Source organism: Xenopus laevis, chromosome 5S (assembly GCF_017654675.1).
Source record: "Xenopus laevis strain J_2021 chromosome 5S, Xenopus_laevis_v10.1, whole genome shotgun sequence".
Taxonomy (NCBI): Eukaryota; Metazoa; Chordata; class Amphibia; order Anura; family Pipidae; genus Xenopus; species Xenopus laevis.
In genome coordinates, this window is record NC_054380.1 from 109,995,003 (window position 1) to 110,015,696 (window position 20,694).

A 20,694-nucleotide genomic window follows, 5' to 3' on the forward strand; every position below is an offset into this window, starting at 1 on the left:
CTGTTATTGAGGAGTCAAAAATAGCACCTTTATGTTTTCTGATGGTTGTTTTATTGTATTGTTATCCAGGAAGCCTCCCAGATAAGAAATGGAGAGCCTGGGAAGGAAAATCCAACTAATATAACATGGAAAAACTTCCTAGTGTTAAGCTGCAAGCTCCTTGCAAGTATTCCCAGCTGTGTGCAGGGGCTGGCCATAGACGCAAAGATCTGATTGTATGAATCGAGGATTCGTACGATTTTCGGACCGTGTGTGGAGAGTCCCGAATTTTTCATCCGGGGATTGATTGTTTGGTCGATCGGACAGGTTAAAAGATTTCTGTCGGCTGCGGGTAATATCTCTGCATGCATTGCCGATCGTATGATTTTCAGTGTCACTAGCTTTGTCAGACATAACTTTCATACAATTGCTGTAAGGGGCAGAACATCGGCTGATCTGTTCTTTCGTACTTTATATGATGGGAATGGTTAGTGGCAGGTCGGGAGATGAGAAAGTCCGATCTTACAATGACTTGTGCGATCGGATCTTTGTGTCTACGACCAGCTTAAGGGTAAGGACACACAGGGAGATTCGGGGAGATTAGTCGCCCCGGCGACAAATTGCCTCTTCTTTGGGACGACAATCTCCCAGAACTGCCTTCCCCTAGCTTCCCACTAGCTATAATGAAAAATCGACAGCGGGATGCCACTTGCGGCGTTTCGTTTTCCGAAGTCGCCCAAAGTTTCCTCGTGAGGCAAATTTCAGGTGGCTTCAGAAAACGAAGCGCCGCGAGTGCCATCCCGCAGTTGATTTTTCATTATAGCTGGCGGGAAGACAGTTCGGGGAGATAGTCGCCCCAAAGAAGAGGCGATTTGTCTCCCTGAATCTGCCGCGTGTCCTTACCCTTAGCCATAAGAGAAGAAAACCTAGGGAGGAAGTGCACTAAAGTTGTTTGCTATACAGGTATGGGATGTGTTATCCAGAATGCTCAGGACCTGGGGTTTTCCGGATAACCGATCTTTCTGTAATTTGGATCTTCATACCTTAAGTCTACTAGAAAATAAACCCAATAGGCTGTTCTTCCTGAACAAGCACAAGGTGCTGTTTTATTATTACAAAAAAAAAGGAAATTATTTTTAAAAATGAGGGGTTATTTGATTAAAATGGACTCTATAGGAAACGCCCTTTCCTTAATTCTGAGCTTTCTGGATAACGGATCCCATACCTGTTCATAAACACTGTGCATTTTCTTAACACTGTAAATTATAGTAGTGAGAAGGGCCATGTATTGCTAGGCTATCAGTTTGTGACCTTGTCGAGCAGGGCCTGTCTTTACCTCAAGTGTTGATCAGTATTTGTATGCAATTAGTATGTTTGATGTATAAATCTTTGTTGTTGTTATTAATAATAATGCTAATAATAATAACGCTTATAGTCACACTTTCCCTTTGAACAAACAAGAACCCAAAACCATAGAATCTACAGAACTGTGACTTGTACTTGAGTGTTGGTGCCATAGATGCTAAAGTCTTTGGCACTTAAGATATGTTTAACAGATAACAACAGACCCTACAGGTAGGGTTTCCTTTTTCTCTTTTTGTAGGAATGCTAAATAAAAATAAACCAGTATAGGTTGCTCTGAGAAGTGAGGATTATTTATGTGTATCTTTATGTTTAGCCATATAAATAGAAATCGTCATGCTTATTATTTTGTAAAGACTGACCAAATCCTTCTATTTTGGGATTTGCCCGATTCCTGAATCTTGCAAGATGGATTCGGTTACATTCTAAACCAAATCCAAACCATAATTTACAAATGTAAATTAGGGTGAGGAAGGGTTAAAAAGAAGGTGTGGGGGGGAACGCAATATTTTTGTTCGTATTACAACAATCACCACAATTTTAAAAGTTTGGATTAAGCCAGACTAGCGAGGCACTTGGATTTGTCCAGTTCTTGCCCAAATACAAAACAAATCCTGGATTTGTTGCAGCCCTATTATTTAGACCAGGGATCCCCAGCCTTTAGAACCTGTGAGCAACATTTAGAGATTAAAGGAGTTGGGCAGCAACACTAGTATGAAAAGTGTTCCTGGGGTGTCAAATAAGGGCTGTGATTGGCCATTTAGTAGCCCCTATGTGGATTGTCAACCTACATTGAGGCTCTGTTTGGCAGTGCACCTGGTTTTTATGCAACCAAAACTTGCCTGGAATGCAAAAATAAGCACCTGCTTTGAGGCCACTGGGAGCAACATCCAAGGGGTTGGAGAGCAACATGTTGTTCACGAGCTACTGGTTGGGGATCACTGATTTAGACTCAAACAGTGATTGTTAACAGACAGGAACAATTCGGAAGGCGTGTTTGGCTTCACCAAGTAATAATTATCTCGGTAGCAATACAAAGGCTGACAAAAGCAGCCGATTTGGGCCTTCTGAACCAAGTCAGCCTCTTATTGAACCGTGTATGGGGGCCCTTCGATGGACCTTCCCAAACAACACTTTGGCAAAAGACTGGCTCGTATGGCTAGGTTTAGAAATAGAAGCCTTGTTTAACTTGGCATAATCAAGTCATAATCAAAGCAGTAATGCTGATGGCACACAGAGCAATTTTCAAATCAAGCAATTGGTGATTTGGGTCCTTTTCAGGCAGCTTAAAAGCACCAGCAGCCTTAATGTTTCCCGAGCCCATAATTGCCTGGAACACTGCTCTGTTAGCAGATAAACCATTTTGACTGAAGCAGGGGGGAACCTTGCTAGATTTCTTTCCACTTTATCAGGTGTCCTGTGTCATTAAAATGACTGAAATGATTTAATTGTATCCTCTCTAAACAATAGGATAGTGACGCCCTCCTACCAGCAGGATATGGAAAAGTCTGGGCCGTGTGTTTATAAAAGTTTCAGGGCAGATTACTGTAAATGCTCATTGTTTAGGGTTTCCTGAACTGAATTTTATTTCCAGCAGGAAAGCAGCAGGTGCAACATAGATGTGACATACAATTATAGCTGCACATAAGCCTACGCTTTGCCTCCCTTAAACTATTAGGAACTGGCTTTTCATTTTCTAAAAACTATAAAAGCTCTACTTAGCAGGGTACAATAAGTACATTTTCGAATACAGTTTATTTCCACATGTTAAGCAGTAAAGGTCAATGTCAGTTTTTAAATATATTACAAAACAGTAAGGATTCCCCCAAGAAAAGGGTAACCCTCAAACCTTCACATTTAATTGATCTACAGCCTCTTACAACTGAACACAATTGAAAACTTACCTTTTTTTTTAATTTGTAAAAGCCTTTAAAGTAGTAATGTGGGGGGGGGGGGGTTTACTGTAGCAAGGGGGTGGACAGGCATTACCCTTCCCTCCCCAACTTAAAAACCGAAAATCGCCCGTGGAGTTCATCCTATAGACAGAAGCATCGCAATGTGCCCAAGTTTCAGTCTGATATCAATCGGGGAAGCCCGTCGGATGGCTCCACACAAGGGCCAATAAACTGCCGATTCGGTCTGTCGGCAGCTTTTATGTGCCCGTATATGGGGGCCTTTAGGCAAATAATTCAAAAACTATAATAAAATAATGGAGACCAATTGAAAAGTTGCTTCGAATTGGCCATTCTATAACATGCTAAAAGTTGAACTGCCGCTTTAATGAATATGAATGCTATCTGTCCAGAGATTTGCTTTAATTTCTTTCTTTATCCTTCAATTTAAACAGGGCCATTAATGTATTTTGACCATCCATGCATGAGGCCAAATCATACAATTATGCCATAATTATGCTCAAAAATCAGCCTGTGCTGACCCTGACAGACTTTTACAACTACCTGGATGCATTCCTTGCAAGTTAGAAACTGAGTCGTTCGATGGGTGCAATAATTAAAAGCATTTTCTGTATAGCACTAGGCATCATTGCTTTAGCAATCTGGGTATATCTGAAAGAGACCTTGTACTTGTGTGTCTCATACAGACATTCCGGCCTCTTGCTAGACATTCAGGACTGAACACGGGCATCTTGTCTTCTAAAAGAGAAACCTTGGGTCTTCCGAGGTCAGTAGGACTTTAAAAGATGATCTTTACAGGTACCTTGTTGTGCTGTTTTAAACAGATTCCAGCAAGCATCTTGTTATATAACAGAGGATGGGTTGTGCACTCCTTCGCTCTCTCTCTCTCGCTTAACACAGACTTCTCCTGTCACATTTGAATTTAAAAGAGCCTTCAGTTGAACTGGTGTTTCACAATTTGTTTGGAGGGCACCAAAAGCGACAGCAGTTTACACAACCACACTGAATCATAGCTGTTGTTCAGACTCGCCATCTCTTAATTCCAAGCAGATGGGCTTTGAAATAAACAGCCTTTCTTTGGAGATGAAGACGTGTAACTCTTGATCAGTGAGCAGCAAACAAAAAAAAAAAAGGGACAAAAGCAGGTTTTGCAGATCACAGTGAACTATTTCAAGATAAATCTGCCCCTGGAGATGTTTTGTTTAATACACTCACAATCATGTTAGGATGAGGTACTGCTTAGTCACATTTATATTCTTTTGATAAAATGTTTACAAGTGACTTTGTATTTTAGAACAAAGTCAAGGCACTGTGCAAGCCAGAAGTGCAGACTGTTCAAAGCACACTAGATTTTCCATGTTAATAAAGGAACTTGAGAAATGAGCACATGTTGTTTATTAGATGTGCAGACCCAGGATCAAACTTGGCTAGCTTTAAGCTCCACACCAGGGGATGGCAAGCCTTCAAAAGAAAGACACTTTTCCAAGACAACGAGGAAAAGGCAACGGGTGAAGACATAGATGCTGACTGCCCTTTTTTTCCCTAAAAGTAAAGGTTCAAAGTGGGATCTGGGGTGGTGGCCAAGAAATGACTTTCACTCTGTGTTTTTCAGTTATTTAATCTTTGCTAGTATGTTGGCATACTATCCGCTGGTAGAAAGGATAAAACATCTTAATGTGTGGTTACAAAGTGGCTGAAATACAGGAAAGTAAAGCCACGAAGCAGACATGTTAGGACATTCTTTCTAATAAAGGCAGGAGAAGATCATAAGGTAGTTCTGGCTTCTGATTTAATGGAGAACTAAACCATAAAAATGATTACGGCTAAAAATACCATATTATATAAAGTGAACTTATTGCACCAGCCTAAAGTTTCAGCTTGTCAATAGCAGCAATGATCCAGGACTTCAAACTTGTCACAGGGGGTCAACATCTTGGAAAGTGTCTGCGACACTCACATGCTCAGTGGGCTCTGAGCAGCTTTTAAGAAGCAAAGCTTAAAGGGGAAGGAAAGCTCCAAGACAGTTTATTGCCAACAGATTAGCCACAATAGTGCAAGCTAGAATGCTATATTTATTCTGCAGAATGCTTTACCATACCTGAGTAAACAGCTCTAGACACTGTCTGTTTGTTTAGGATAGACGCTGCCATATAAGCTTGGTGTGACATCACTTCCTGCATGAATCTCTCCCTGCTCACTTACAGCTCTGAGCTCAGATTACAGCAGGGAGGGGAGGAGGGAGGAGCAAACTGAGCATGCTCAAGCCCTGCCCTGGAGGTTTAAACTGAAAACAGTAAGTCTGATATAGAAGCCCACATGTACACAATAAAAGGAAAGAAATGCAGTGTTTCTTTTGACAGAGGACTCAGAGCAGCATTACTTTGATGGTTTACTGGTGTATTTATATAGACCTTGCTGATAAAGCTTACTTAATTTTAGCCTTTCCTTCTCCTTTAAGTGTCGTCACAAATTATCAAGCAGAAAATTAGGTTGGCCTGTAATATAAGCTGATGCTAAAGGGCTGATTATTAAAGATGGGGAGCTTCTGGGGCATATGTCTTCCCTGCTAAAGGGCTGTGGTTGCCTTGGGCTGGTACAGAAGCCCAAAACATAAGTACAACATTTATAGCCTACTTCTTTAGTTAAGCTTTAGTTCTCCTTTAACACGTTCATAAAACAGACAAATCTATCAAGCAAAAAAAAAATGCTTGGGGAAAATGCTAAACACTGCAACAAGCAACCCAGAATGCGAGTTCAGATGGGCCTGTTCCTAAGAACTAACAACTCCAGAGACTACACTGTTTTATGGTAACTCTCTATACAGGCTCCAACGTGACAATGGGGGTTGCCACATTGGGGCTTGTATATTGAGAAAAACTTTGTTGGCTATGCAAAGTTTTTGGCTAGTCTTATGATAGTTCATACTCCAGTGGCCAATAGGCCATGCCTTGATTCTTCATTATCACAGTACACAAGGGCTATGGGAAGAAATAAGGAAGGCTGTAGCCACACATAAGGTAACAATTGAATTTTAAGGAAGGCTGAACGTGTACATTTTTGGTGAGATACTTGCAGGGAAATGCCACAGGTATAAAGTATAAAGATGTTTGTTGTCAGAGTGGTTACAGGCCAGGCCTATTGTATTAGCAAGTGTCAGTCTGCTGTAGCTTATTACATTAAGCAGCTCATGCTCACAAACTCCTGTTAAATACAGCTTCTATCTGACAGTATGGTATATTTATATTCACTTCCTCATGCATTCAAAATTATGATCCTTGGAAAAAAAAAAAAAAAGATATAGAAGGCTTAGTGGCACATATCCAAACTAATGTACCATATAATAAATATGCTGGATGCTCAAGTGAAGTGTTTCATTTTAATTATTTGCTGGAGCGGACAAAACAAACAAAAAAAAAAAAAAAATGATAAACTATTGTTACCTACCAAGGTTTGGCTGGGACATTGCAAGTGATCTTTGGCTCATTGGAGTAGATGTGGTGACAGGATGGTGGTTCAGGTGAACCATTGCCTGGGTCATTGTCTTTCGCGGGTCTTGCCATGTTGTGATTTTTTCAATGTGGCTAAAAAATAAAGAAAAAAACTTAATATTAGTGCACATAACACTATTAGGCATATACAAAATATAGACAACGTATAATCATTTAATATAACGAATATAATGTCTATGTTTTATACTAATACACCTTAATGACCCTGTGTGCACTGGCCTTATACACATACAGTATGCACTAGGGTCAGATTCATTAGGAGCCAATTCATCTGCTTGTATATTTTTGGTGTATTGGATAAAACCCAAATAAATACAGTGGGAATAAAGTCATTGCACATACATTTATAAAACATACAATATATTCAGAGGGTTCAAGCTGCACACAATCTACTTATTGAACCCTGGGCCAAACCACTGGATCAATTAGGAACTGGCCTGGGTAGCCTTCTGCAGATCATAAAAAGATAAATAAAGAACACAAGCATTTGCGTATGTTTCTCATATAAGCCCTGAGAAAAGATGACAAAGCTAAAAACACAAATTTTCAACCTTTTGCATTCCTCAGAAGGTAAAACAACAACATAGATGGATTCATATATATGTTTGAAGAAGTCTTTTCTGTTTTATAAATGGTGTGTTTGAGCTGGGATTTTAAAATAATAAACAAAACTGTGGAAATATCAAAAATGACGTAACAGCATATAAATGTGGATCACTGAGAAATGATATGAAAGTCGTGGCATACAATCATACCCGAATTCAAGCATGCATAATTACCAAAACAAAAACTTAGCAAGGGTGAATAGCTTTCATACTTTATGCGATATCAAAGGGGAAGTTCTGTGGCATCCTGCACAATTAAGGACTACAAAGATAAGTATATTATGATAATTTGTACCCTGCAGAAAACACTGCTCAATGACACTGTATGCATCACTTTGGGACATTTGCTAATGGCACTGTAAAAGAGTATTTACTTTTACAGACTTCCTGGAAGTGTATTTGATAGCCTACCCCCTAAAGGTGGCAATACACGCTACAATTATGATCTTTCCAAGAAAGATCATTTGTTTCAACACACGTGTAGAACTGAATTAACAGATATACAGGTAGAAACAATAGAATTCTACCTGTATCTGATGATTCAGCACTTAACAAAGCAGCCAATGACAGGTGCCTTCTAAGGCACCTGATCAAAATGTACCACCTGTACGGATCCGTGAGACAACTGATATCCAAGCCTTCTGTCAATATCAGTCGGCTTGTCTCCCACCATACAAACAATGAATATCGTACGGTAATTCGTTTCGTACAATAATATTGGAGTGTGTATGGCCACCTTAAAACAGAGATCATCAGACATTGATGAAGGTTAGCTTTCACTCCTACAAGATAGGGTTGCCACCTTACCGGCCAGGTGGCATCCCTAGTTTAGGATAGTTCAAGAGTTGACCCAAAAATTTCATCCGAAAGTGTCTTGATGCTGGGTCCCCAACTTAAACTGGTTCTGTCCCCTGTGGGACCCTTAGGTTAAGAATCAAATAAACAGAGAAAAAAAAAAACAGAAGGCGTGTTTTCGTGTAGATGTATTGTTCATGACTGATGGACATTCAGCTCTAAAATAGCTCAATGAAAAATGATAAAACGTCATGAATAACAGTGTCCTACAATAGGTCCAAAGCCACAAATTGGCTGCCAGTGTACTCAATGACATTGTGTGAAATGTGCGACATTTTTACTTTCTACTGAAAATGTACACACATACTACGTGCTAGGGCTTTTTCTGCCATGAGGCAAGATTAGGACCTCACCTTAAGCGGCATTACTGCAAGGGTGGAAATTTGCCAGCAGTTACACATTCTCCAATGGTGAGGAGCTAAATTGATGAATAGCCCAGAAGCCTTAAATAGGTTCTGTTTCTGTAGAGCTGTGGTTTCTTCTGTACAGTGAGATGCTGCCTCACTCCTTGCCAAAGGAAAGTTCCGACATTCGACAGGGGTGAAAAGGGGCCAGCAACTAGGTGGTGGGGAAGCATAGGGTGGAATATTGACTCAGAGTGCTCCTGGCATTGCAGCTAAGGGAAGTAAATAGTAGATAAATAATTTCTGATTAAGCATAGGGTATCTTACCACAAGTTCTCTGGGGTGCCAATTTTATTTTTTTATACCAATCTCTGCCTCTAAATGTATACACTGTTTATTTATTATATATTATTTCTGATATTCTGTGAAGATGCTGTATAAGCTCTTGAACAAGAGATGTACACATATACATGTAGGGACACTTTTATTACTTGCCCATATGACTCTGGGCAGCTGAGGTGAACCTGGGTACATTATTGGATGTCACTGAAAATGCCTTGACTAGGTTGCTGGCAGAAAGCATCACAGAGACACATACTATTGTTGCATCTAATATCTAGCTTGACCAGCAATGGAGATGGGCCATTCGGCATTCCCCAAGCATCTAGGATACTGTTCTTTTTATTGCATAAAAAGTAGGCATGGCACTTGATACTTATGTGATTGCAGCCACACTTAGCTGAAAAGCCAAAACCCTGCTTAATCAGACAACAATGATTTAGGGTAGATTGTTTTTATGTTCAGTTCATTAAGGGGCAAATTCATCAAGGGTCGAATATCGAGGGTTAATTAACCCTCGATATTTGACTGGGAATGAAAATCCTTCGACTTCGAAAATCGAAGTCGAAGGATTTTGCGCAAATACTGCGATTGAACGATCTAAGGATTTTAATCCAACGACAGAAGGATTATCCTTCGACCAAAAAAACTTAGCCAAGCCTATGGGGACCTTCCCCATAGGCTAACATTGGGTTCGGTAGCTTTTAGGTGGCGAACTAGGGGGTCGAAGTTTTTTCTTAAAGAGACAGTACTTCGACTATCGAATGGTCGAATAGTCAAATGATTTTTAGTTCGAATCCTTCGATTCGAAGTCGCCCATTCGATGGTCGAAGTAGCCAAATAAACACTTCAAAATTCGAAGTTTTTTTACTTTGAATCCTTCACTCGAAGTTAATGAATTGGCCCCTAGATGTCATGTTGCCTATCTCAGCAGAATGTGATATTAGAGAGCCAGAGGTACCCTTGCTAAAATACATATACATACTTGTGTTCTTCTAAAATCCTCTCTGTGTAGAACGCCCCAGTTCAAGTAATGATGAGTTATGGCTTTGCCAACATATTTTACTAAGGGAATGTTGTTTGTCATACTTCCTGAAAACGGCATCTTCAATTGTTGTCTTGCACTAAACGTCTTTATGCTCTACATGTGAAAGCATTCTGCGTACCATTTTAAAAACTGTTTAAAGCAGGTTTCTTTAACAAAGTCTTGCCCTAACTGGTCTTACAGATGAAAGTGACACAGCTAAGGACTGGCAACGACTCTTTTGTTAGGAGGAGCTAGAGCTACAAGATTGATGATCTATTGTAATCACCTTTGTCTCCACAAACTGCCCCAGGAAAGGAAAGAAAGTGAGAAGAGAGGAGTCCCAGCCTGCTGTTATGCAAACATGTTGAAATTCCAGATAACGCCAGTTTACAGGCTGGCTGACCATGTAATATTTGCTGGTGCCAAGAAAAAAGCTATGTCATTGGAAGCCAAGAGAGGATTTCATGTCACTTCAAAGCATGACCACCCCAGCTAACGGATATGTCACAAAATGAAAACTGATGAAGATTTGAGTCATTTATTGCTCTCTGCTAACTGACAGCGTGTGCCAAACTTTCATGGAGACACCCACTTCCAGCAGATGCAAAGGCAGGATTAGGAAATGTGTATATACATTTACTCTTGACTCACTCATGTGTCACCTACTAGGACAGAAGGACTAATGGCGGCTTTATACACAGTGATGACTATCTTCCTTCTGTCATTGTGCCCTACCTTTTAAGCTTGCAAAATCCACATGTGCTTAAAAGCTGCAGCAACATCCATGTTCAGAAATCTTATGATTAACACCAAAATGAAGACCAAGGTTACCTTCTATAACAATTCAGCAATGAGCAGAACTGCCCATCTATTCCACGTACAAGGTTCATGCTTAGACAAGTAGTTTTGAATGTCATAATAGCAGCACAAGGTATTAAAGTCAACAGAAAACCGTGTTTTCATCCACAAACATGTCTGCCCTTGTTTTGGATAATTGTCAAGTCTGGGTGCTACTTGCAGGAATCCCCATTGATTAAAGAAGGAAATAGTTTTTCTAATTCTCAACTTTCACTATTTTGCAGATTTAGCAAAGTGTGAGGTATTAAGAAATATAATAAGGGGAAAAGTTAAAGAGAAATTGGTATTCAAATCCAGCTACAACTTTTGGGCCACATCAAGATGAAAACTTCAAAGTTTAAAGTACCCATATCATATAGTTGACTCCTCAAACCAAGGAAACCTTCATAATATAAACACAGTTGTATATGCTTCCCTTAGAACAGGGGTCCCCAACCTTTTTAACTCGTGAGCCACATATAAATGTAAAAATGAGTTGGAGAGCAACACAAGCATGGAAAAGTGTCAGGGAGCCGGGAGCTCCCTCCAGGGAGGTTGTCTGGATCAAGGAGGAAGCCCTCTTGAGGGAACAAGGTCGCGGTATCCAAAGGGTTAAACGGAGAATAGTCAGGATCAGGCAAGAGTTCACAGGCAGGCAGAATATAATCAAAGTCCAAAGTCCAGGCAAAGGGTCAGGATACAAGGCAGGAACAATATTAGGCAATAAGGCACACAGGAAACCCAGGATATGCTTCAGGAAAGTAATCCTATTCTTGGGCGCCATTCTGGCGTCTAGTTGGAGTCTTTATATTCAAATTTGGCGCCATTCTGACGTCATTGACGCTCTTGCGCCGACGTCGGCGCGCTGACGTCATCGCCCGGCGCCGCTACCCACGTGGCGGCCATGGGCGCCGCCATTTTGGGAGCGACGCCGGCGAAGATGGACGCGCCGCCCGGAGCTCCTGGGCCTGCTCCGGGCGGCGATCGTTACAGTACCCCCCCCTCACGGGGGGCCTCTGGACCACCAGGACTTGGCTTCTGGGGAAACTTGGAATGGAACTCCCTCACCAGACGAGGAGCGTGAACATCACGGTGTCCTTCCCAGGAGCATTCTTCAGGGCCAAAGCCCTTCCACTGAATGAGGTACTGAAGGGACCCTCTGGAGATTCTGGAGTCTAGGATTTTCTCCACCTCGTACTCGAGTTGACCCTCCACTGAGATGGCAGGAGGAGGAGACTGACCGCCAGAGAACCGGTTGGTGATGGCGGGTTTCACCAGAGACACGTGGAACACGTTGGGGATTCTCATCTCTGGTGGAAGCTGGAGTCTGACAGCCACAGGGTTGATTATCTCCAAGATGGGAAATGGTCCCACGAATTTTGGACCCAACTTGGGAGATGGTATCTTCAACCGGATATTCCTGGAAGAGAGCCAGACATTATCACCCACCTTGTAGAGAGGAGAGGATCTTCGACGACGATCCGCGAAAGTCTTATGAACAAGAGCACTCTTCTCTAGGTTCAACTTGGTCGCAGCCCAAATAGCAGACATATGGGCTGCGGAGTCGTCAGCAGCCGGGACGTCAGATAGCACAAAGTCTTGGGGAAAAGCTTGAGGATGCTGACCATACACCGACATGAACGGAGACCTTCCTGTAGAGGAATGACAAGCATTATTATGAGCGAATTCCGCCCATGGGAGGAGATCAGACCAGTCATCCTGGCAGAGGGATACGTGGTTCCTCAGGAACTGCTCCAGGGCTTGGTTGACACGTTCAGCTGCCCCATTCGTTTGCGGGTGGTATGCAGATGAAAACTGAAGAACAATTCCCAGGTCTTTGCATAAGGAACGCCAGAACTTGGCAGTAAACTGGGTGCCTCTATCGGAGACGATCTCCACCGGGAAACCATGCAGGCGGAAGATGTACTGGATAAAAAGCTGGGACAACTCCACCGCAGAGGGCAACTTCTTCAGAGGGATGAAATGGGCCATTTTGGAGAAGCGATCAATAACAACCCAGATCACAGTATTCCCACCGGAGGGAGGAAGTTCGACAATAAAGTCCATAGAGAGGTGCGTCCATGGACGAGAGGGTACCGGCAAAGGCTGTAACAACCCACTGGGGCGGGAATGGCTAGGCTTAGAAGTGGCGCAGACATTACAAGCAGCCACAAAGTCCTTTACATCCTTGCGGATATCAGGCCACCAGACTAGGCGCCTCAAGAGTTCAAGGGTCTTAGCCGAACCAGGATGTCCAGCTTGCCTGGAGCAGTGGGTTTGTTGCAGGATGGCCAGGCGAAGTTCTGGAGGGACGAAGGCCATGCCAATCGGAGTATCTTGAGGAGCCGAGGACTGCCCAGCCAGAATCTGGTCGGCAAATTGGGGATACAGAGAGGCAATGATCTTGACTGGTGGAATGATTGGTTCCTGTCTCTCAGGGTCACGGTCCACCGGAGTGAAGCTACGAGACAAGGCGTCGGCCTTCAGATTTTTGGAACCTGGGCGATAAGTCAAAACAAAGTTAAATCGGGAAAAGAAAAGGGCCCACCTGGCTTGTCTGGGATTTAGCCTCTTGAGGGACTGTATGAACTCCAGATTCTTGTGATCAGTGAAAATCTGGACAGGAATTTCAGAACCCTCCAGGAGGTGACGCCATTCTTCAAGGGCAAGCTTGACTGCCAAGAGTTCTCGATTCCCGACGTCATAGTTCTGCTCTGCGGATGAGAACTTCTTGGAGAAAAACGCACAGGGGTGCAATTTCCCATCAGAGGAATGTCTCTGAGACAGGATAGCTCCGGCTCCGACTTCAGAAGCATCAACTTCGATGCAGAAGGGTAGTGCAGGATTGGGATGTCGAAGAACAGGAGCGGACGTGAAGGCCTCTTTCAAGGACTGAAAGGCTTCTATAGCAGATGGAGGCCACAGGCTGGGTTTACCCCCTTTTCGGATGAGGGCCAGGATAGGTGCAATGCGGGAAGAGAACCCCCGGATGAACTGTCGATAATAATTAGCAAATCCGATGAATCTCTGGATTGCTTTGGTACTCAGTGGGAGAGGCCACTCCTGGATGGCCGACACTTTCACGGGGTCCATCTCAAATCCCTCTGGAGAGATAATGTATCCTAGGAAGGGGATCTTGGATACCTCGAAAACACACTTCTCCAACTTGGCGAAGAGAGAGTTCTTCCTCAGACGAGAGAGTACCTCCTTCACCTGGGAGCGATGACTTTCAAGGTCCTTGGAAAAGATCAGGATGTCGTCCAAGTATACGACTACGAACCTTCCTAGGAGATCTCGGAACACATCATTCACAAACTCCTGGAAGACGGCAGGGGCATTGCATAGGCCGAAGGGCATAACGAGATATTCATAGTGCCCATCCCGAGTGTTGAATGCCGTCTTCCATTCGTCACCCTCCCGGATGCGAATGAGGTTGTAGGCCCCCCGGAGATCCAACTTGGAGAAAATCTTGGCCCCTTTCAGCTGGTCAAAGAGCTCGGCAATCAGGGGCAGAGGGTATCTGTTTTTCACGGTGATCTTATTCAGACCCTGATAGTCTATACAAGGCCGAAGGCCTCCGTCCTTCTTCTCCACGAAGAAGAACCCAGCCCCTGCAGGAGAGGTAGAAGGGCGGATAAACCCCCGCTGGAGATTTTCTTGGATGTACTCCTTCATAGCGGTAGTCTCTGCAGGAGAGAGAGGGTAGGTGCGCCCTCTGGGGGGCATAGCTCCAGGCAGGAGTTCAACCGGACAGTCGTAGGAGCGATGTGGGGGAAGGAACTCTGCAGACTTTTTACAAAACACATCGGAAAATCCCTTGTAAGTGGAGGGCAAAGTCTTTAATTCCGCAGAGGAGACATTCACCTTCTCGAGGGGTTTTGGCGGAAGGCAATGTTGCAGGCAAAATAAACTCCAACGAGAGATCTGCCCAGTGGACCAGTCTATGGTGGGGTTATGCAGACGTAACCATGGAAGACCCAATATCACTGGAGTAGAAGGACAGGGGATGATGAAGAATGAAAGTTTTTCTTGATGCAGCGCCCCAACTTGTACAGATAGTTCCGCCGTGAACTTTGTGACGAATTCAAACTCCAGGGGTTTGTCATCTATGGCAGTAATTCGCAGGGGAGAAGACAATGGAAGCAGAGGAATCTTCATGCGTTCGGCAAAAAAGGCATCCATGAAATTGCCATCCGCTCCGGAGTCGAGGAAGGCCCTTTCGAAGATAGACTTACTTGCCAGGTGAATCTGCAAAGGAAGGAGAAGCCTGCGTGAATTTTCTTGATACTTCTCCAGAGAACCTCGAGTGATGCCCCCTACATAAGAAACCTGAGACATACCTCGGGGTACAAAACTCTTGGCTTTGGCAGGACAGGCGTTGGCAAAATGGGAATGCCCACCACAGTATAAACAGAGACCTGCCATACGTCTTCGGAGTCTTTCCTGCTCGGAGAGGCGAGTCTTTCCTACTTGCATGGGTTCCTCCAAGGGAGACGTCGACACATGGGTCACAGGAACAGCGGGTGTTTGCAGAATCGGCCTTTGAAAGCGAGGGGCCAACATGGGAGAAAATCGTCTACTGCGCTCTCTCTCCACCTGGTGCTCTCTGAGACGAGTGTCCACCTTAATGGATAGAGCGATCAACCCTTCCAGGGTGTCAGGAGTCTCTCTGGAGACGAGATCATCTTTGATGCGGATGGATAGGCCTTGGTAGTATACAGCCTTGTAAGCGTCATCACACCAGGAAGTCTCCGCCATCAGTGTTCGGAAGTCTATAGCATACTCATTGACACTGCGGCTTCCCTGCCGGAGCTGCAAGAGACGGGCAGGGGCGTTCGTAACCCGACCTGGAGCATCAAAGACTATACGAAAAGCTTGGAGAAAGTCTTTAACATCAAAAGTCAGCGGGGAATTCTTCTCCCAAAGAGACGTTGCCCACTCCAGTGGCTTGCCTTCCAATCGAGACATCACATACCCCACCTTGGAACGCTCGCTTGGAAACTGTGTGGGTTGGAACTCAAATTGAATTTGGCATTGCGTGGCAAATCCCCTGCAGGCTTGTGGGTCCCCACTGAAACGAGGGGGAGGAGGAATGCGAGGCTCACCTGTCGGGTAGCTTGTGTTCGTGGGGGCTGCCGCCCTGGGGGGATCCCCAGTAGGTGGAGCAGTGGAGGACGCAGAAGGCACTTGAGCCAGCAGGACATCGAGTGCTTGCCCAATGCGAACCTGCTGGTTTTCGTAGTTCTCCATGCGGGATGCCAGTCCGCGGAGCGCTCGTCCGACATGAGGTGTGGCTTCCTCAGAAGGATCCATGGCCCAAGAATAATGTCAGGGAGCCGGGAGCTCCCTCCAGGGAGGTTGTCTGGATCAAGGAGGAAGCCCTCTTGAGGGAACAAGGTCGCGGTATCCAAAGGGTTAAACGGAGAATAGTCAGGATCAGGCAAGAGTTCACAGGCAGGCAGAATATAATCAAAGTCCAAAGTCCAGGCAAAGGGTCAGGATACAAGGCAGGAACAATATTAGGCAATAAGGCACACAGGAAACCCAGGATATGCTTCAGGAAAGTAATCCTATTCTTGGGCGCCATTCTGGCGTCTAGTTGGAGTCTTTATATTCAAATTTGGCGCCATTCTGACGTCATTGACGCTCTTGCGCCGACGTCGGCGCGCTGACGTCATCGCCCGGCGCCGCTACCCACGTGGCGGCCATGGGCGCCGCCATTTTGGGAGCGACGCCGGCAAAGATGGACGCGCCGCCCGGAGCTCCTGGGCCTGCTCCGGGCGGCGATCGTTACAAAAAGTCCATGGGGATGTCAAATAAGGGCTGTTATTGGCTGTTTGGTAGCCCCTATGTGGACTGGTAGCCTACAAGAGGCTCTGTTTGGCAGTACACCTGATTTTTATGCAACAAAAACTTGCCTCCAAGCCAGGAATTCAAAAATAAGCTCCTGCTTTGGCGCCACTGGAGCAACATCCAAGGGGTTGGTGAGCAACATGTTGCTCGCGAGCTACTGGTTGGGGACCACTTAGAAGATATTTCTTAAATGTATATCCAGTTGTTGTGTAGCTTTGAAGAGCTGCAACAGCAAATACCATAGTGAGATAAGGCTAATGAACAGAACAGTCTAATGGAATTAGTGTACCTAATATGATAATCCCGTACGCACAGTCTTTCTATTAGAACAAGAGAACCCTTCCATTCACTACAAGAGTAGGGTGCGCTCTTTAGCTGCTGTCACAATATTGTACTGGCTGTTTATAAGGGTAAGGCCACACGAGGAGATTCGGGGAGATTTTGTCGCCTGGCGACTAATCGCCTCGTCTTTTGAGCGACTATCTCCCTGAACTGCCTCTGCGTTTTTTCCCCATAGGTTACAATGCAAAGTCGCCTGTGCTAATGCACACACGGCGACGCGTTTTCTATATGGGGAAAAACGCTGAGGCAGTTCGGGGAGATAGTCGCTCAAAATACGAGGCGATTAGTCACCAGGCGACAAAATCTCCCCGAATCTCCTCGTGTGGACTAGCCCTTAAACAAAGTTAAACCGAAATTCAAGCATGCTTTTGAAGTCTTTCTATTTAGAGCAGTGAAAGCACCAACACATTTTAACAATCTTTTATGTCAACACTTGTTAGTTTCGCTACCAAAACCCCAGACTGTCACTTGTCCAAAGTACACACTGAAGTTGTGTTAGGAAGGTAGCATTAAAATAAATGAAGCTTCTTATCAGCAAGTCTGTTTGGTGCAATAAATTTATGATTGCTTTGTTTGCTTGGGCAGTTCCGGTGACAGGACAGGACATGCAAGAGCCTGTTCACCTTATAGAAAGCACAGCCAAGCTCAGCAAGAGGTTACAGAGATCAGCCAGAAGGTGCTGGCAAACACTGGCTTGGGCACTTATGTGTGAATGCTCATCTCATGAAAGAGAGGAAATTCTAGCTACATGCACCCTGGAACAAGATGAAAAACCAGATCTCCTTGTACAGTGAATGAAACATATCAAAATACAGGGAAGTAGCAGTTACAGCAGAAAATCAGAAGACAATTCGTTTGTAAAGGTGTTCCTTGCTATTTGGAAATCAGGCCACACAGGGCAATTTCTCATCCAGATTGGTCAAGTTTCTGGGAGTTTCAAGAAGTGTTTGATCAATATGGAGAATTGGCCAAATGCCAAACTAATTTGCTGCTAGCCCACTGCTGGTACCTAAACCTTTGCAAAGCAGTTTTGTGAAATTTGGCCATTCAGTTCTGTGTAAATATATAATTGGTCAGATCAGAAAACGAACTCAAAAATGGCCAACCTAACAGAGCAGCCATCTATACCTAACTTTTAGGGACTGTCTTGGATAACTGTTGTTCCAGCACACTATATATATATATATATATATATATATATATATATATACGGAAGATCAGCACACTCTGTCCATTGTCAATTTATGCTCTTTTATTTCACATGGTACAGCATCTCATCCAACGTTTCAGTCCCACATGGGGACCTTGAGAAAGGGTAGTGAACTTAAAAGCTGTTGATGTGATCCAAATAATTATACATTACAATAACTAACCAGTTTTCCCAATGTAAAGAATTAAAATATATATTTATGTTATTGGGTGGAAGGGGAGTAAATCAATAAACCTGTGCTGTGCATTTAAGGCTGTGTTCAAAAAGCACAAACAGCATAAGCACTTCCTTACATACTAATTGTTCATTTACAAGAGGTTGTGCCTCCGTGCTTAATATAAATTTAGAATATCTCAATAAGCAAATTTAAAATGTCTACATAACTACCAGTATTTCCAGTTTGAACACCAGGATGTTCCAGGCCATATACCATCCACCCCGAATTTACTTAAAACCTAGTCACACCTTAATCCACCATAAACACACAACTGAATTTGCCCCACCACTTTAGGGTCTGCAAATTAGGACCTTCCCACCTAAACAGAGGAAATTAGGAGGTGTGTGTCTATCGTAGCTGTACATTGTATAGCCATGCTAAACTCCATAACCTTTAATAAAAAAAAAAAAAAATCAGCACAGCTTTGAATCTAATAAAACATTTGCACAGGTGAACCTATGCATAGAAGACAAATGTATTCAATGATCAAAAATATCCTGAATATATTAACCTTTTTAAGCTCTTAACATTTTCAAGCAATTGGACAGAGACGTATATCTGGCCAGGGTCACAAGTTAAATGACAAAAGCTTCTGTTATTTAAAGTTCAACGTCCCACCTACATCCTTTTTTGCTGTAGGTTTTTAAGTAACAATCCACAGTGGCACCACTTGTGTAATAACAGACAAGATCTAGGGGCAAATTCACTAAAAGGCGAAGTAACCTTCGCTAGTTGAAATTTGACAGAAATCCCATCCGCAAGGACATCGCCAATTTACTAACAGGCACAGGAGACAATTCTCTAATGAAAGAGACTGTCGATAGTGCAGTTTTGCTCCTTATAACCAGACAAATTTTCGCTCAGGCAAAAGATAATTAATTCAATAAATTGTGAATTTTATAGAATATTACCTCTTTCGCCTGAGTTTCCATCACCAGCTTAGACCTGGCGAGCTCATAAAATTAAGCTACATCCTCCTCAATCTTATTTCTGTGACATCATATCCTGTATGCTAAAAAGCCCTTTTTCATCTTTTAAAGCGGTATTGTCTTTAAAAGTTGTAACTATTACAAATTTTTGCTTTATTTTTTTTTTTGTTTCGCTAGGCAGAAAGTTCGCTAGGAAATGCTCACGCTGACCAATTAAGGCTAGCAAAACTTTGCGATCGCTATAAACTTCGTATTTTAGTGAACTAGCGTAGTGATAGCGAATTTGTGCCTGGTAAAGTTGAGTGAAGCCTTTGAAGTGAAAATTCGCCCTTTAGTGAATTTGCCCCCTAGTGAAGCCTATAGAAAGTATGTTATGTGTGCAAACTGGGATATCATTATGGACTTTCCACACAACCCCTGTACTAACTGGTGTAGACAAAGAAAGTAACCAGACATCAAACATTAAGAACAAGCTGATAGGGTCAGACATGTCAACTCACTCAGGTTGTGCATCCTTGGCTGATCAAACCTTAGGGCTATGTGACTGTCACACATGGTGATCAATCCAATATCTATTGGGTAGGTTTAAAAATCAAGTGAGGAACCTATAGGCCTGAACTACAGGCATGGGATCTGTTATCTGGACACCCGTCATCCAGAAAGCTCCGAATTACGGAAAGACCATCTGCCACAGACTCCCATATTTTATCCAAATAAAACAAATTTTAAAAAATGATCTCCTTTATCACTGTAATAATAAAACAGTACTTGTACTTGATCCCAACTAAGATATAATTAATCCTTATTGGAAGCAAAATCAGAAAATTGGGTTTATTTAATGTTTACATGATTTTCTAGTAGAATTAAGGCATGAAGATCCAAATTACGGAAAGATCTGTTATGCAGAAAACCCAAATTCAGGGGTTAAGTTGGCCATAGACGAAAAAATCTGACGCAAAGATCTGATCGTACGTATCGAGGATTCGTACGATTTTCAGACCGTGTGTGGCGAGTGCCGACATTTTTCGTCCGGTGGAGATCGGTCGTTTGGTCGATCGGACAGGTTAAAAGATTTTTCTGCAAATATTGCCGATTGTACGATTTTCAGAGGGAGACTGTCACCAGCTTTGGTCGGACATAACTTTCGTACGATTGCTGTCAGGGACAGAACATTCGCTTTATTTGATCGGAATGGTTAGTGGCAGGTCGGGAGATGGGAAAGTCCGATCGTACAATGATTTGTACGATCGGATCTTTGTGTCTATGACCAGCTTTACTTTTGCTGACCATGATTCTAGCATTGGCCTGGGGACTTGATGATCAGATCAGTTTTATTGGGCCCACCAAATGATCTCACCATAGCTAGATCAGCT

The 20,694-nt window shown here is 43.3% G+C and overlaps 1 protein-coding gene across 1 annotated transcript in view; it reads right to left on the reverse strand.

Annotated features, from left to right (window-relative positions):
• wwtr1.S (WW domain containing transcription regulator 1 S homeolog) overlaps positions 1 to 20,694 on the reverse strand; it is an 86,629-nt gene that overhangs the window by 24,832 nt on the left and 41,103 nt on the right. Inside the window, exon 2 of the mRNA XM_018265796.2 lies at positions 6,699 to 6,835. Within this exon, the coding sequence (XP_018121285.1) occupies positions 6,699 to 6,835 (137 nt within the window). The remainder of the gene's footprint in view (positions 1 to 6,698; positions 6,836 to 20,694) is intronic.